This window comes from Sesamum indicum, linkage group LG3 (genome assembly GCF_000512975.1).
Source record: "Sesamum indicum cultivar Zhongzhi No. 13 linkage group LG3, S_indicum_v1.0, whole genome shotgun sequence".
NCBI classification, from domain to species: domain Eukaryota; kingdom Viridiplantae; phylum Streptophyta; class Magnoliopsida; order Lamiales; family Pedaliaceae; genus Sesamum; species Sesamum indicum.
In genome coordinates, this window is record NC_026147.1 from 13458650 (window position 1) to 13476353 (window position 17704).

A 17704-nucleotide genomic window follows, 5' to 3' on the forward strand; every position below is an offset into this window, starting at 1 on the left:
TTTATGCAAGGAGATAATAATCCCAAGTAACTCCCTTTTTTCCCTATTTCCTACACAATATTAAGATTCATTGTTCTGAATTTTTTATTATTTACACAATTCTAATTATTCATGTATAAGTGTACATTTCGTCCTAACTACACCAGTTGCCCCCCACAATTCATATGGTTAATTGGATGTATGCGTTTATCGTACGTAAGTTTTCATGCAATTTTTGCTATTTCGATTGTCAGTCAAAGCTAAGCTAGATCATGAAATTATTTTTCAGTGACAAAACTAATTATATCATAAAGTATTCGATTATACTTATGAATGTTATGTAATTGTTCAACAGCTTCCCTAAAGTGTTGATCGATGGTCCGTACGGAGCGCCAACGCAAGACTACAAAGACTACGACGTGGTGCTACTAGTGGGGCTCGGCATTGGCGCGACGCCGATGATCAGTGTCGTCAAGGACATTGTAAACAACATCAAGGAAATGGAGGAAGATGAGAACGCTCTGGAGGACGGGACCACTCCGCCCCATAACCCTAGCCCCTTAACGACGCCCAGACGTAAATCAGGATCAGCGAGCGGGAGACACAACTTCAAGACGAGGAGGGCGTACTTCTACTGGGTGACAAGAGAACAAGGTTCCTTCGACTGGTTTAAGGGCGTCATGAACGAGGTTGCCGAAACGGACCACAAAGGGGTCATAGAAATGCACAACTACTGCACGAGCGTGTATGAAGAAGGAGACGCTCGTTCCGCTCTCATTACCATGCTCCAATCTCTCAACCACGCCAAGAACGGCGTGGATATTGTGTCCGGTACTCGGGTCAAGTCACATTTCGCCAAGCCCAACTGGCGTACGGTCTACAAACGCATCGCGCTTAATCATCCCAACGCAAGAGTTGGTAAGTTTTTCGAAATAAAATCTAGAAATTTGCTTTATTATTTATCTTTTCCATGAATTGAATTAAATTAAATTTTTGTGAGATATTGAATATGTTGGTCAAAATTGCAGGAGTATTTTACTGCGGAGCACCACCACCAGTGAAAGAACTAAAACAACTAGCCTCTGATTTTTCTCACAAGACTTCCACCAAATTTGAATTCCACAAAGAAAACTTTTGAAAAAAAAAAAAAAACAGAATGTAGTTTGGTGGACAGGAGAAGCTTCCATAGACTAATTCCTACTGTACAGAGGTTGTCCAAGTATTTGGATGGACCCCACCCGGAAATTTTAGATAAGTCAAGTTTTTATTTTTTTTGGAAGTATAGACAGTTATAGAAGTGATGATGACCTCACAATGAGTCATGTTTGTGTCAGCAAAGATAATTTGTGGGGTCTAATTTAATTAGTTTTTTTTCAATGGGTAGAAAATGTATATTTTTTTTAAGGATAATAGTGATTAATTAATATTACTTACCAACCTCATTTTTTTTTTCCTTTTTTTCTTTTTTCTTTTTAATACTTGCGCACCCAACACACCTCGGGACAGCCACCAACCTCAGTTACATGTATTTTGACTCGTATAAATGTGTATATGTGTATTTACTTTATATTCTTTATAATTTGTCGAGAATTGTTCTTTTTTTCATGTGAAAGTAATAACTATTATTACAATCATCAATATCAAATAATAATATCTAACAAGTATAATAACATTAATAATTATATACTATTTTTAACAAATAATTATAATTAATCGATACCTACTGGTAAAGTAACAACATTTCACACATTATTGAAGAAATGAAATCAAATGCCAATATTAAGATTCAGACTCTATAATTAAAAGGTTCAACTCTTTTGAATGTATTCTTTTAATTGAAATTATTTATGTATTTAATCAAAATTTGATATTTTAATTATATATAAAATATATTTATAAAATAAAAAAATTAAAAAAAAAGGAGATGAATTGAACTTGTAACATTTCTTCCAAGTTATTATTCAATGAAAATATATTGTTTCAATTCCACACCAACTACAAGCTGTTTGGGGGAAGGAGTCAAAGGGTAAAAAAGTCACCAAAATTTTTGTGTAAGTTTCTATCAGATTTGATATAATTACAAATACTTTTTATTGCTTGAAAAATTATCGATACCCTCTATTTTTAACGACTGTTCAATAACTAGCCTGATCAAATAGTCTCCATTAAATTATTATTTATTTTTTATGATGAACTGATTAAAATGTACTTATTAACTATGAATTATAATCTTACTTATTTTTTTTTTAGAAAAAAATATTGACTAAGTGGACAATATTTTTGTAAGTTTTCAGAATTTTCCATCTATCTAGTTTGGTATTTTTATATCTTTTCAAAAAAAAATTAAAATTAAAAAATATACAGCAAAGGAAAAGTTAATAATTTCATATCGTCATCCAAATATCATAATTTCATCAAACATAAGGGATTATTGATGATCTTTCAAACAATAAAAGGTATCATAGTTATACTAAATCTCGAAACTTTGTTGTAATTTATTTATTTATTTTGGTAATAAAAAGAAGCAGTGTAGCAATGTTGGAACCTAAATCAGACATTTTGTGGTGGTGAATATGTCAAATGTAAGTAAAGTGCAATATGATGAGGAGTTAATAGAGTGAGACTCAAAAACAGCACAAGTTTGAACCGGAACACGCCTTGTGGCAGCAGCACTACAAACCAGCCACAAAAACATGATGGTGGGTGGGTTTGGAGGCACGAGGCTAACCAGACTAACTTAGATTAATTGCACTTACATCTTATTTAAAAATATGAAATTATGCTTTCTCCCAAAAAAAATTTAAAAATATACTTTTATACCCTCTAGAAATTCTCCGTTTATTCATGAATTCCTTCTTCTAGAGTTTAAATAAAAAATGCTAATGTAAGCAACAACGGAAAACAGAACGAAAAAGGGTTAATACACTTAGATCCCATAATGCGAAATTTCCCTGTTTACATTTACACCCACCTTTCAATTTACATTCTCTCTGAATTTTCGAAGGGGGTGTAAGTGCAATTTTGAAACTATTTTATTTACCGGAATGAATTAAAAAACCTGTAAACTGAATTGTTGTTTACTTAGTCGGATAAATTTTTAGATAAACTTTTGAATCGATCAAATTACCCATATTCTTTGCATTTTTTAAGCTATGAAATGGACATAACACTGAGTTGAACAAAAAACTGAGGTGGATTGGATTAAGTTTTCCAGCCCTCACTGGTCGCCCATTTTTGTTGAGGCCGTAGTGGCCCCTGCGAGTGCACTTTGGCCTCTAAATCTTGAAGTAAATCCATATTGACAGCTAAAGCTCGAAAAGCGCAGAGTTACGGTAACAGAAGACGGGAAGAGCAGAAACACCAAAGAGTTCATGCCAAACTTCATATATTCAAAAGTTAGCAGCATGAGAGATTTTATTACATGAGAAGGCAACAAAATCATCGAGCTAACAGCATTCGGCCCCTGTAAAGATGCTAGAGGAAATGATTACATTCTTGAAAATGGGGAAAACCGAAACAAGAACAGTGTGAATAACGATAACCTATTTAAGTTGTTGAGGCACTTAGGATATTCTGTAAACTTAAGCTGAACCGTTTTCAGGGTAAACGTGGCTTCTATGGACATCTTCTAGCAGACCATTAGTAGAGGAGTCTTCTGGAGTGGTTAGGATCTCAGAGATGAACTTGATCAAAGAGCAAAGCCCGCCTAAGAAGTTATGATCGATAACACCCCTGCCTTCGAAAACATGAGCAAAATCAACTAGTTTGATTTCCGGGCAAGGGCTCTTCCGGTCCAGTGCAAGCTCCTTCTCAAACATCATAAGAATCGAGCAAGCAAAGAAATGATAACTAGTTTGGTCCTCAAACCATGCCTTCAACTCCAGCAACTGTGATAAAATACCCTTAGAACCACCGTACACGACTGATGCAAAAGCACAATCTGGTCTCGACGCAGATGTGTCGGAAGAAACAAACTTTTTAAGAAGTAACCTAACTTCGTCGGTTGAAATGGACTGCATCCACTTCTTCTCCGGCTTCCAGAATCCGGATTCTTTGGTTCCAAAGATTTGCATCCCTGATAGCCTAAATCCCAGCGGAAGGCTTGAACTTTCTGTATCTTTCTTCAAACACTTTTGGATTTGCTCCGCCGACTCTTCTGGGCCCCACGTTCTTGAACCAATCTTAATATCCATTACTGATGGATGGACTCGACTGAAAGTCAGATCTTGTAGAACAAGATGGGGTTTCATTCCAGACCCATCGGATGCCTCAACAAGCTGAGTTCCATAAAACTTGGGGAAGAATCTACTGATGTGGTCAGGAACTTTAGAGTCTGAAGAGAACGATGTATAGAAAGCAACTTCTCTAGCGCCACGCTCATCACCCTGAAGTGGCTTGTAGAAACGCCCGGAATCATCAACAAGAGGTCCAAGTTTCCCACCATCAGCTCTGTGTCCTGCAACTTGATGAGCTGGGACTTTAAGCATGATGTTTTATGAGAAGGATTTTTTTCCGGCAGGAAAGTACTTCGGCTTATCAATGAAGCCCTTCACTTAGCTGGAAAATATGCTCTCTGCAAAACATAGAGAGGAATTAGCAAATCACCAAGTACATATAACCCATAAAATCATTGACCGTTCTATTGGAATATATCATTACGTAAAGAACAGAATCAGAAATTCTCAGATGGTTGGTTCTTGAGGTTCGTTCTAATATTCCATTTCCTTTTCCAGCAGAAAGGGTAAAAGGATTTTATTGTAGATGGATGGTTCGTGCGTCCAAAACTATGGGCAAACGCCAACCTTTCATTTAATCCCCAAATTTAATACAAAAAGCCTGCTTTTGCACAACATCACTCGCTAAATCTACAAAAAACGTGCAAGTTTGGGCAAATTATACAAAAGACAGCAAGTTGCAGTTGACATCCGCAATAGGAAAACTACACAAGACCCCAGCCTAGCCTAAATTAAAGTGTTGATCCTGAAAAACAATCTGCTTTACAAGGAACTCATGCCAGAAAACCATCAAATTCTAAGTTTTCAGTTTCACTGTACTTCCAAATCCACTAGCTATATAATATTGAGTAAACTATGACAAAAGGTACTAATTCTCCCTCCATTATTTCCACTTGCCGTCTCCCTTATGCTAAGCAACTTGCAGCTAGCTACCAATACAGATAAACACCCCATATTCCTTCTCATTTCCAGCCTATCTTCGAGGAGATCAGAAATTTAAACAGTCGACTCTCCAGACAAGCATCATGAAGGTAGGCCGAAAAATTATTAATAAGAAACCGTGGAAAATCATAAATCATAAAACTTCTTCCTCACTCTTCTTGAGACTCTACTTTTCCTAAATGTCACTAAAATGACACAGTCCTTTTGAACTCTAAATATCAGAGTGACCCACCGATCTCGTCCTGTTCATGTGAAAGATAGGTCACGGGTTCAAGTCCCGTACCAGTTGGCCAACCAGCAATGATCCTCCTCTAGAAAAACTAAAAAGTGGATCCCAAACATTCTAAAATACAAGCTAGAAATCTGATTAAACTCCTATTTTTTGCTATTACTGGTTGAGTTCTTATCCAATCCAAACAAACAAAGTGTTTCCAACGACCCCAGTTCAATGGAAAATGCACATTTCCCTCTCATTGATACAGAAAATAATTCATGCAATAGCAATAAACAAAGCGACATCAAAATCCGCAACATCAAATAAACAAAAACAAAGATCAGCGGCATATATATCTCCCAGTCCGCCGAAGAAACCACCATCAGATCAATGAAACAGCCCACAGAACCTCAACAAGAATATTGATAGAAAGCGATATGAAAGATTCGATCAGTACCTTTTTCTCTGAGCTTTAATTTGCTGCTTCTGATTCCTCCCCTTCTTATTCTTAAAGTCAAAAGAAATGGGGTATCGAATCTTGGATTGTGAAAGAAGCAGAGGCAGAAAAAGCGTGTGGCCTTTCCGGGTTTCTTAAAAATCAAGTTTAATTTTAATTTTAATTTTTGGTTTGGGGGTTTAAAGAAATTGTCTTGGGATTGACAAATTAAAATTTGTAACGAAGAATGGGAGATTGAATGAGGGGCGACATGAACATTGGAGGTGGTGCTACACTGTCATCACGTGACCCATGTTTGATATTAACGTTAACTAGGGTACAAAATCATGTTCGATATGTGTGGCGTGGGTAATTTAAAATTTAATTATTAAATATAAAATTATATAATTTATTGGTCAAAATTATTTTTTTTTTGTTATTTAAATAGAAAAGTAATGGTCGACGAGCAGTACCGCGTTAAGAGGATTGCGTCTACGCACATGTGTATGCCTGACAACGAGTCGAGCTCGACAAACAGAACAGTAATGACAGAACAACAACACGCAACAACATAAAAGCAACAACAACCACCGTGTGTCAACAGAGAGGAGGATTACCTGGAAGCCGCGCTCATCGCCGTGCTCATCGCCAACTTGTCTTTCTTGTTGCCGTGAATGTGGGGGCTAGGGTTTTTAGAGAATGGTTTGAGGAAAAAATGGAGATAAAAAGAGAAAGAGAGAAGGAAGAAGGAAGAAGAAAAGAGCGATAAAAAGAGAGAGAGAAAGAGATGGTTTGACTTTTTGTATTATTATTGTTATTATTATTATTATTATTATTATTATTATTATAAATGTTCACAATCTGCAAAAATTATATATTTATAAATGTTAGTATAACATTGATGTAACTATCATCTTACATTGTTGAACAACATGGGTTAATCATTACAAAAAAATACATTTGGTAAAATTTTAGACTTATTGAATATACGGATGTCGAGATATCGTACTCGAAACATAAGAATAATCATTCAAGACGGTGTACCGTTAAATCAGGCCATATGATTTTAAATCATACCGTTTGATATGATCTAATGGACACAGTCTTGTATATATTTAAATTTCGTATGAATCAAGTGTCCGAATTTTAAGATATCGTAATTATTTATTAAACTTTTTAATCTCATTATATATATAATAAAATAATAATTAGAATTGTTCAACCATCATCATCATCATAATTATTATTATTGTTGTTGTTGTTATTATTATTATTACTATTTTTAGATTAATTTATAAGAATTACTAAATTTTGACATAAATTTATAAATAAATAAAAAATCATAAGTGAATTACTTGTCAATTTAAAAAATGTTAACATAATACAAGTATATCTTAAACTATAACATAAAGTTATATATATTTATCATATTAAATAATAATTTTAATTATAAAAAATATTATAATTTACTAAGTTGTTGATTAAATTTATTTTTGTATAAAGATTAAATATATAAATAAAAGTACCATAATTTATTATTATCCAAAATAGAATATATGATATTGATTAATAATTATAATATATGGTCAATTTAGATTATAAAATTGATAAAATATTAAATATAAAAATAAATATATAAAAAATTAAAAAATAAAAATATATATATATTCACCAGCTCGCGAGCAAGTAAAACTGAGCTCGAGCCGGCTCGACTCATCTGTCACTCCTACACATGTGTGATGAACTATCAACAAGAACCAAAGGTTCACCATAAACAAGAAGGTTCACCATGTGTGAATCAACACGTACGTTTAGTCCTACTAAACATCTTGATCTCTTTTACATCCTATATAAGTTATAGCGTTTTATACAATGTAATAATAACACTTTGCACCCTTCAATCGTACAATTATTGGTAGCTTTTTGAACCAGTTTTCTTGTTAAAAAATTATGTCAACCTAACTATGAACCATTCTTTGTCGATTTAATAGCTTTTTCTTCAATTATGTGCCAAGAAAACCACACACTATTCCGTAATTATGATTATTTTGTCAATATTCAATTATCACCCTAATAAATAATAATATTACTTTCTGTGCTATAGTTTTTCTTCTGTGATATTTGTATATTTTGTGTATATGAATCGGCCATGTAAGTTTTTGCTTCTCCACTCTACTTTTTCAAGTAAAACTATAATATCAATATGGTTTCTAAATTGTTTTTTTTTTTTTAATATAAAAGTGGAAGAATATGATGATATTTTATTCTAATGATAAAATTGAAATTTTATTAATAAAAATTTAAAAGTTATGAATTTGAGTCATATTAAATATGGGTATTTATTATATCCATATATTACTCGATTTATAGAATTAGTGTAATGATATAATTACCATTTTAATAGAAGATATGTATACATACAAATTTATATATATAATATACAAATTGAATTATGGAATGTTAATATCATAACATCCACTGTTAATTTAATTATTTATATTTTAAATTTATAGTAATTTTGATTTTTTCAATTAAAAGTGATCAAAAATTAATAAATTAAATTAAAATTTAAAATTTTTAGCGTTCAAATAGGCCTCACTAACACAATTAATATCCTACTTGGAAGCTTACGTCCCAACGCATGGGAAAATCAATTAATAAGGAGGCCATTGGTTAACCACCACATCAATGGTTGCAGCCTCAACGTCACTTTCGGTTGTCGGAATTTTTCTTGGCGAGTCTTCAGCCTCTTGCACCATTACTGAATTTGCCGTCCGACGCTGAGTCCAGGCCTACAATAAGTCCTCCAATCAGATTTCAAACGCACCCCCAATCGATTACAGTCTTGTCCTAAAACCTAGGTCTATTTTTTCTCTCTTCTCGATTCGTTGTTTAGCCTACCCACCACTCGAGACCATCACAAGTGGACTCCTAATCCTCTGACGAGTCAATTACACCCAAACCTATCCATTTTTCATCCATTATCCAGGCAATTCTTTTTGTTTTTATTTTCATCACTTTATCGCAACCCACCACTATTTTTCCATCATATCTTCATGGGTCAGCGATCATCTCGCCAATGGACCACCACTCCTGTGTTCGCCTCCCCATGACACACACATTCCTTTGATTAGTTTTCGTCAACGACACTTTCCACGTTATGGCCTCCTCAACGGCTGATTTTCCTTTGTTTCGTTTTTGTTTGCTATGTCAGCATCTATGTAGGATGCTGACTGCGTAAGTGAGGTTGATTTGTACGTCGAAATCTTAAGCTCCAATTTGATTTGTTAATTTCTGACCACTTTTGGCCCAAGGGACCAAATTTGACATAAATTTAAAATATAAAAGACTAAACTTTGTAGTTTCATAGTTACGTGGCCAATTTTATCAACCTCATACATACTTGACTAATTTTGCAATTTTGTCGACGACATAAAACAAAATATATTTTAGGAACGAACACTAAAATTAATGGATAATAGAAATTGAAATATCTGTAAATTGACAGTATATCAATTTTATTTCATCTATAATTGAGAGTGGGAGAACTTAACCAAATCTAATGATCTTCTCAATTTATTTCTCAAAAAATTTTACCTTTATGTTTTCAAATATATATTTTTAACATTTTCAAGTAATATATAAATAAGTTATTAATTATATTAAAAATAAACAATAAAACTCATATTTTAGTACAAAAAAATTCATCCAACATCGAAATTAGGTTAAGATTATAGAGGTTGAACTTATTATTCGTCCCCCACATTAAATCTTTTACAAATTTAAATTCAAATTCCTCAAAAAATAAGCTTTTTTGTTACTCTTTAATCTCTCATCTTTTAAATAAATTTTATTATGATTCGTAAGCATCAAATATTAATAAAATGTAATTAAAGTGGATAAGATATTCTACAAATAAGAGGTAAAGTTAGAAAAAGTGGGATGCGTATTAACTTGTCAATATTAAAAAAACATCATTTAATTTGTTAATATTATTTTTTATAATGATGACAAATAAAAATATTGATAAAACAACTACTAATTATTCAGAATAAATCAATAACTGCAAGTTGAATATAGTCTTTAATTCTTGCAATACATTGTGAATTTGGTTTTTAATATAAGTTTTTCATAAATGTTGATGGTAAAAAATAATAAAATTATGTCACGATAAGGACTAATCTGAGACGAAAAGTAAAGATTATGGACCAATAAAGAGATTTGACCAAATTATAATTATTAGAATATTTTAACAATCAGGGCTGGCATCGAGTCGAGTCGAGCTCGACACTGTATTCTCGAGCTCGGACTGCATCAAACCTTCACTCTGTTACAGCACGAATCTGAGCAAGTACTGATAAAACATTTGCTTCTCATATCTTTACTCAAAAACTAAGGAAAATTGTAGATAATCACACAGTAGAACTAACTCATCTCTCTGCTTTATTTGTTGAATACAATACAATGTTGCCCATTTCTAACTCCAAGTAAACCAAAATCTGAGAAACACAGAAAAACTGCAAAATCATAAATTTGTTTGCGTACCTGAAAAGAAGGAGCCGACTTGCCTGTCTTGTTGCCGTGAATTTGGGGGTTAGGGTTCTAAGAGATGGGTTTGGGGAAGAAATAAGAGAGGGGAAAGAATGGAGGTAGAAAGAGAAAGAGAGAGAGAAAGAAAGAAAAATGAAGAAGAAACGATGAAAAGAAAGAGAAATTTGGGTTTTTCACTTTTGGTATTATTATTATTATTATAAATTATAAGATGGAATCATAAATTTTTTATATAGATATAGTTGAAATTAATATATGTTCATAATCTGCAAAATTTATATTCTTATAAATGTTAATATAATATTGATGTAACTATTTGAACAACATGTATTAATCGGGCCATCAAAATCAGATCAGACCGTTAGATATGATAAAACTTACAAAAAAATACATTTGGTAAAGTTTTAGACTTATTGGATATCCGGATGTCGAGATATCATACTCGAAACATAAGAATAATCATTCAAGACGGTGTATCATTGAATCAGGCCATGTGATTTTAAATCATACTGTCTGTATGATCTAATGGACACAATCTTGTATATATTTTAAATTTCGTATGAATTTTAAGATATCGTAATTATTAATTAAATTTTTTAATCTCATTATATATAATAAAATAATAATTAGAAGTTCAACCATCATCATCATCATCATTATTCTTATTATTATTGTTGTTATTATTATTTATTATTATGATTTTTAGATTATTCATAGAAATTACTAAATTTATAAGTAATAAAAAATTATAAGTGAATTACTTGTCAATTTAAAAAAGTGAAACGTAATAGAAATATATATTAAAATATAACATAAAGTTCTATATATCATATTAAATAATAATTTTAATTATAAAATATATTATAATTTACTAAGTTGTGGATTAAATTTATTTTTGTATAAAAATTAAATGTATAAATAAAAATACTATAATTTATTATTATGCAAACATAAAATGTACGATATTGATTAATAATTATAATATATGATTAATTTAAATTATAAAACTGATCAAATATTTAATATAAAATTAAATATATAAATAAATCAAAAATAAAAAAAATATTCTGAACAACTATAGTGAACAACTAAAACTGAGCTTGAGCTCGAGCTCAAAATCGAGCCGGCTCGCAAACTCGACTCATCTGCCACCCTTATTTTAGATTTACATAATCTAATTTATTTAAAAAATATTTTGCAAGCGAAAAATATATATTAAAATAAATAAAAAATATAATAAAATTTAAAATTAAAAAATTAATAGCAAAAAATACATTTGAACGAACGCAACACTTCTAAATTCTTAATCAGAAAATCACGAATTAAATTTTCAATGTCAAATCTTATTAAGTTTTTCATTCTATTTAATATATTGACAGAACGTGTATATAATTTTTTTGAATAAAAAAATAACAATATTTTTATACATATGAGGTGTAGATATTAAATAAAAAAACGATAAAATATGATTTGAAGAAAATTTTAATTTAAAATTTCATTAAATTTGAATCAATTATATAATAAATATAATATATTTCTTATATAATTAGCGTACGATTAAGAAAAATAAATCGATCATGTAATAATAATAAGTATGTTACATTTTTTTTTTCAGTTTATTCCATCAAAAGTATTTTCCCCACAATTCCAAATAGAAAATACAATTCTAAGCAAATCACAGTACTATGGGCACAAATGTCATTGACCGGCGCCGGCTCCTCAAAATTTCCAAGTCAACTCAAGAAAATGTTGAAAAAACCTGTTTGCTTTCCAGCAAGATGCAACCCGAGAAATGGAACCAAACATCGGCTATCCTCCAACCTCGTAAAATATTCTCATTACAGCAGGAGAAAAAGGCAAAATACTGAGAAAACAGAAAGCCCAGACACTGTTTCCGAGTATTGTTGAGTAATAGCGGGAGTGCTAGAAATCCGGAGCCACGAGCTTCAAAGTGGCAGCTTGTCACGACAACATGTGTCCAACAACAGGGGCCCTTCACTGGACACGCGTCCTCTCGTATGCAATCCTCGTACGGGTGTTGCTGTTTGTCTTGTGGAACGTCGCCGCTTCTTCTTCAACTCAATTGCAGGCTCAGAGGTGGGTTCTTGCACCGGATTCTATCTCCCTTATGGTATTATCTCCTATCTTTGTTTGTCACTTTTGGGTATATGGCGCATTCATTTTATGTATGTTTGTGTTTATGGGTTCCGTCAATGGTTGCTTGTGGAGTATGTTTTTGGTACTTTTTCTTGTGACTTCACATAGATGATTTCAGTATTTAGTTTAAGATAGCTTGTTTTAGTTTTCTGTTTTCTTGTGTTTTGTAGCTGAACAACTTGATTTCCCGTTCTCTCTTTTGCATTGGGGTAGTTTGGGTTATTTCCTTAGGTCATGGAGTTGAAAGATTGAGGAGTTCTTTTGTAAGTCTTGATTAGTTGTTTGAATTGCTTATAATGTGGATGAGAAGTTAATGTGTGTTGTTTGAGGTGGATATGTGTGTGGAGTGTTTTATCTACAGTGCTGATCATGAATCCAAATCAATCCTGTTTATAGGATTTTATGCATCTTCCAAATTTTCAAGCCCCAACTTCTGAAGGGAAGATTTGGCTGGCTGAAATTCCTCCTCCCCACCCCCAAGCCAAAGAACATCTTAGCCGTTGGCTCATGCGTGGGGCGAGTTGTAGTGGTCTGGACTGGACATACAGGCAATGACATGAGCAGGGAGTAATGAGATAGACTGGGAAAGTGTTCCCTCTTGAATTCAAGCAACTAGACCCGCGATATCAGCTAGTAGTCAACTGTCTGATTTATGTTGGTTAACAGCTTTCGATATGCTGAAGCACTTTGTTTGTCCATTCCAACAAAAAAGATTAGCCAGCAGTTCTTTTGGTTTTATGCTGTGATGGTTTTCTTGTAAAATAGTTAAGCAACACAATGAGCTAGCTGTATGAACTTGAGGGGAAAAAGTCTTCTTTTATCTCTAATGCTGGAGTGGAATAAGAAATGGGGCTACTGGATTGTAGTGAGTAGCGATTTATGATGAATATGTGATCAAACTGTGATGCAGTCTGCTTTTTCTTTTTAAGTGGTTGGTGATGAACAAGCATAATTTATTAATAACTGCCAACATTGTCAGATTAGAGACCCCATACAAATTGATGCCACTATCTGGGGGAAAAGAGTATCCATTTGCATACTTTGGAATTTGGAACGAAAACTTAATTTACTGAATCGTGAAGGAAAGAAGATTCAGCTTTGCTCTTGATTTCTGTGTTAACAGTGAAATCAACATGCACAGTGTAACAGTCATAAAGCAGGTCAATACGTATAAAAAAATCTGGAAAACAATGTTTTCCAAGACCTCTGTCCCCAGGTAATGCATGCCTAGAGGATAAATAAATAGTTGCTGAGCTTTTCTGTTCTCTGCTGTATTCTCTCCCAACATTTTTCATGTCTATGGCCAGGACAGTGGGGAAATGCATTTCAGGAACCATAGTAAATGCTCAGGAAAGATTGACCATGATCCGTCTTGCAGTGGGTTCAGAATGTTGGATGCAGACTTCTTCTCTGATGCCAAGGTACATTTTCCAGACCCGACTCAACAATGTTCATTGTAGAGGCCTTGAATGATGGGATGCAAGCTGAAGTAGTTTTGTGTTGCTTGATGTTCTCCTCTAGATGCTAGAGATTCAAAAGGGTGCTGAAGAGCTCAATATTCCTATTATCAGATCCAACCGAGAACTAGTTGCCTCAGTTAATGGAGGACTAGAAAATCCATCTTCTTTGGTTTTCCATTCTGCATGGAATCATGATCACGCCCAAGATGCTCCTAAGAGATTTGATTATCCTTCACTATCTGGTGTAGAAAGGCCAGAGAGTGATGAAGATATTGCTTTTATGAGTGTAAGTTTGTTAAATGTCTAAAAATAAGTTTCAGCCCTATTTTGCATTCTGCATTTTCCAATTGTGGGGTCCTTTGTTGGTTCAGATTCTTGAATTGGGGCAACTGATTAAATCCAAACAAATCACATCTGAGGAGCTTGCTCGGATCTTTTTGAATAGATTGAAGAGGTACCCCCTGTTAAATAGCATCCAGTGTCTATGCAATCTTATGAAGCTTATTTGCATCTATTAATCCTTCTGTTGTACTGCTTCAGGTATGGTCCCATCCTCGAATCTGTAATCACTATAACAGAAGAATTAGCATACGAGCAAGCTAAACGAGCTGATGAGTTGCTTGCACAAGGGATATATTTAGGTAGGCAACTCCTGTTATCTTTCTAACTTCATGATAAACTTACTCGGCAAATGTGAGAACAAACTTATATCATATTATGATATAGTTAAAAGGGTCAATCTTTTTGTAGACTATGCATCAGCAATCAACAAAACATGTTGAATACCGTGTTATTTTTTGTTGTAATTGATCTCTCTCCATTAACGTTGAAATAACAAATCTACGAAAGCTTAATGAATTCCTTGCATCACGACAGAGGTACTGCTTTAGTGGTAGTTCCATGTCTTGATTTGCCACATTCCAAAAATTTGATAAAGCTTCTATTGTATACATTAGTGATCTTGAAGGTCTCATTAATCAGTCTCAACTGTAATCTAACCTTAAGAACGTGGAAATTATAACAGTGTTCAGAGGTTCATGATTTTTTGTCTTCTTGAGTCCAAAAGTATTCGTAAAAGTGTTCCTGTATGCATAAGCAATGGAGAGGTACTCTTTCGACAATCTTAGAAATCTAAACTAAAAGTGTGACACTTATATAGTGTTTCTTAGTGGCAGCTGGTCATGGTTTATTCATTTTTCAAAATTGTATTGTACCTTTGAGATGATGTCATCATGATTCATGAAATAGTTGTGGTTGTGACTTATATTTAGGTCCGCTCCACGGAATACCATATGGTTTGAAGGATATAATTGCAGTACCCCATTACAAGACGACTTGGGGTTCTAAATCTTTTAAAAATCAAGTTCTTGACGTTGACGCATGGGTTTACAAGAGGTATTTGAGTATATGCTAAGCCCACATGCAACAAATAGGAGAATTTATATACCCCTCTTTATGTATGCTGATAATCAATGATTTAGGCTAAAATCTGCTGGGGCGGTTCTCCTTGCGAAACTTGTGACTGGGTCACTGGCATATGATGACATTTGGTTTGGGGGTAGAACGAGGAACCCTTGGAATATCGAGGAATACTCCACTGGTTCATCAGCTGGACCAGCTGCCTCCACCTCCGCTGGTATGTCTTCGTTGAAATTTCTTCCATTCTGATCTGATAGGTCAAATTTCTGAAAAAGTTGTCCGTTCTTGCATGTCAAGTTAAACACACGGAAAACAAGATTGTGTGAGTATGAAGCTGGTTTTTATGCAGGATTGGTTCCCTTTGCAATTGGCTCGGAAACTGCAGGATCCATTACTTACCCTGCTGCTCGTTGTGGTGTGACAGCATTGCGACCAACTTTTGGAACTGTTGGCCGAACAGGAGTTTTGAGCTTATCAGAGAGCTTGGTATATTCGCTTTCTCTGCTCCATGTATTTATCAGTTCTCACTCGCGCATGGAGTCCTGAATCTAATCTATTCACAGGATAAGCTAGGACCTTTCTGCCGAGATGCTGCAGGTTGTGCTGTTGTTCTGGATGTAATCCGTGGCAGGGATCCCGATGATCTTTCATCCAGAGACATTCCTTTTTCTGATCCATTTGCTGTTGATATCACAAAGCAGAATGTAGGATACCTGGAGGGCGCTGAAATGGATGTGAGTGAACTTTACACAAATGTGCCTGATGCAGTTTACTTCAGTAGATTTGCTAGTAGAAGGATTCAAATTGCTCAAGAACAAACAGATATGAACTTGTAATAATGCCGGCTGCAGGTTGTTGAAAAGCTTCGGTTGAAAGGTGTCAACATGATTCCTTTTAAGCTGAATTACAGTGTTGATTCTGCTCAAGGTATCTTGAACTTCACAATGGATGTCGACATGTTGGCACACTTCGACGAGTGGCAGCGCTCCGGCAAGGATGATGATTATGAAGCGCAAGATCAATGGCCTCTTGAACTTCGCCGAGCTCGTGTTGTACCTGCAGTGGATTATGTTCAAGTATGTCGAATGAACTCTTCTTTCTCTTTTCTATATGTGGGTCTTTTCTGAGCCTTTCAAATGTGTGGGAGTTGCCATAGGTTTGTACTGAGTTCCTTGGGTTTGGTAAATGCAAAGACCTGAGGAGTTATGACTAATGACAAGTGGATAGATTTTGTATCGCATGCAAGAAGACACTACATTTTTCACCCGTTCTGTTACATTCTTATCATTTCTGTAAACACCCATGATATGTACTTGTTCTGTTATGTTCTGATTCATTTGTGTTGCCGGCATCATACATTGAGTTCGTGGTATTTCAACTAATGTACAGCATTTGCCGCACGAGGTTGCTGTAATCAATCTTATGTGGTTTGAACTCTTTCTTGGGTGCTGAAATAATACGTAGCTTTTCTCAGGCACAAAGAGCTAGAGGGAAACTAATACGCGAAGTAAGAGACAACTTCAAAGTCCATGCGTTTGTCGGAAATGCAACTGACTGGGAGCTGGTTTCCGTCGGCAATCTTGTGGGCATGCCTGTTATTGTTATCCCCACAGGATTTAAGCAAATATCTGATGCGCCCACTAAGAACACTCGGCGGAGAACTACAATCACCACAGGCATTTATGCTCCGCCCGACCACGACCACATCGTAAGCTTCCTTTCTTAAACTTTTAGATTCTTTCACAAAGATCCATAAATAACTACTAAAACCGACTAAGCTCGACAATACTTCCGTAGTAGATCATTTGGTTAAACAGTTCCTGCAGGCGACAAATATTTATCCGTTGCACTTTCCTTTCTCTGGTTTCTGTGAAATCCAGGCTTTAGCGTTGGCGATGGCTTACCAGTCCGTGACGGACCATCACAAGCAGCACCCGCCTATTGATGACTTAGGCCCGGAGGACTCGATCCCTAATCCACCTACAAGAACTATACCTCCCAGACAATTACGTGGATAAGGATGCTAGCTTTGTCAAAGCCTTGCAATTTCATTAGTATGACTAGCCACTTCACTGTTTCATGCCAACGACATCAATGGCTGGATCGTTTTGGCTTGGGATTTTGTTTCCCAGAACTACTTCCTTATGGGGCAAAGTTACGGGACCAAAAATATTACTGAGTTCCATTTATTAGGATGAAGATGACATTTTGCCCCTCTACGGAGTATTTTACAGTGTTAGCAGTTTCACTGTACACATTATCTTTCTTGTTTATGGCATAAAAGTTGGATTTCCTCCACGTATCATACGCT

At 34.4% G+C, this 17704-nt stretch overlaps 3 protein-coding genes across 12 annotated transcripts in view; 2 read left to right on the plus strand and 1 right to left on the minus strand.

Annotated features, from left to right (window-relative positions):
- Nucleotides 1-1164, plus strand: part of LOC105158270 (respiratory burst oxidase homolog protein C) — a gene marked incomplete in the record, with an annotated part of 5197 nt that extends 4033 nt beyond the window's left edge. Inside the window, 3 exon segments of the mRNA XM_011074961.2 lie at nt 1-26; nt 335-897; nt 1008-1164. Coding sequence (XP_011073263.1) covers nt 1-26; nt 335-897; nt 1008-1117 — 699 coding nt within the window.
- On the minus strand, nt 3336-10511 carry LOC105158271 (inositol polyphosphate multikinase alpha). Of its 5 annotated transcripts, none has more exons than XM_011074964.2 (2): nt 10352-10492; nt 3336-4552 (listed from the first exon to the last, which is right to left on the minus strand). In XM_011074964.2, exon 2 carries the CDS (start codon nt 4464-4466, stop codon nt 3561-3563), a length of 906 nt encoding a protein of 301 aa, XP_011073266.1. In that variant the 5' UTR covers nt 4467-4552; nt 10352-10492; the 3' UTR covers nt 3336-3560. The 5 variants fall into 5 exon arrangements, 4 of the variants coding, with proteins under 4 accessions (XP_011073266.1, XP_011073265.1, XP_011073264.1 ...); XM_011074963.2 differs by lacking the exon at nt 10352-10492 and adding an exon at nt 6424-6560; XM_011074962.2 differs by lacking the exon at nt 10352-10492 and adding an exon at nt 5828-6113.
- LOC105158272 (glutamyl-tRNA(Gln) amidotransferase subunit A) lies at nt 12124-17695 on the plus strand. Of its 6 annotated transcripts, XM_020692640.1 has the most exons (13): nt 12124-12454; nt 13638-13730; nt 13827-13935; nt 14036-14260; nt 14346-14428; nt 14515-14615; nt 15246-15369; nt 15456-15610; nt 15743-15879; nt 15957-16127; nt 16245-16469; nt 16868-17101; nt 17274-17695. In XM_020692640.1, the coding sequence occupies exons 1-13, from the start codon at nt 12330-12332 to the stop codon at nt 17409-17411; spliced, it is 1920 nt and encodes a 639-aa protein (XP_020548299.1). In that variant the 5' UTR covers nt 12124-12329; the 3' UTR covers nt 17412-17695. The 6 variants fall into 6 exon arrangements, with proteins under 6 accessions (XP_020548299.1, XP_011073267.1, XP_011073269.1 ...); XM_011074965.2 differs by lacking the exon at nt 13638-13730 and having other exon boundaries at nt 12125-12488; nt 13822-13935; XM_011074967.2 differs by lacking the exon at nt 13638-13730 and having other exon boundaries at nt 12125-12488.

Coding starts and splice junctions, on each gene's coding strand:
- LOC105158271 (XM_011074964.2), bottom strand. CDS start 4,466: ATGCTTAAAGTCCCAGCTCATCAAGTTGCAGGACACAGAGCTGATGGT.
- LOC105158272 (XM_020692640.1), top strand. CDS start 12,330: ATGTGTCCAACAACAGGGGCCCTTCACTGGACACGCGTCCTCTCGTAT. Junction 14,261..14,345: donor AAGATATTGCTTTTATGAGT/GTAAGTTTGTTA, acceptor TTGTTGGTTCAG/ATTCTTGAATTGGGGCAACT. Junction 15,611..15,742: donor AGCTGCCTCCACCTCCGCTG/GTATGTCTTCGT, acceptor GTTTTTATGCAG/GATTGGTTCCCTTTGCAATT.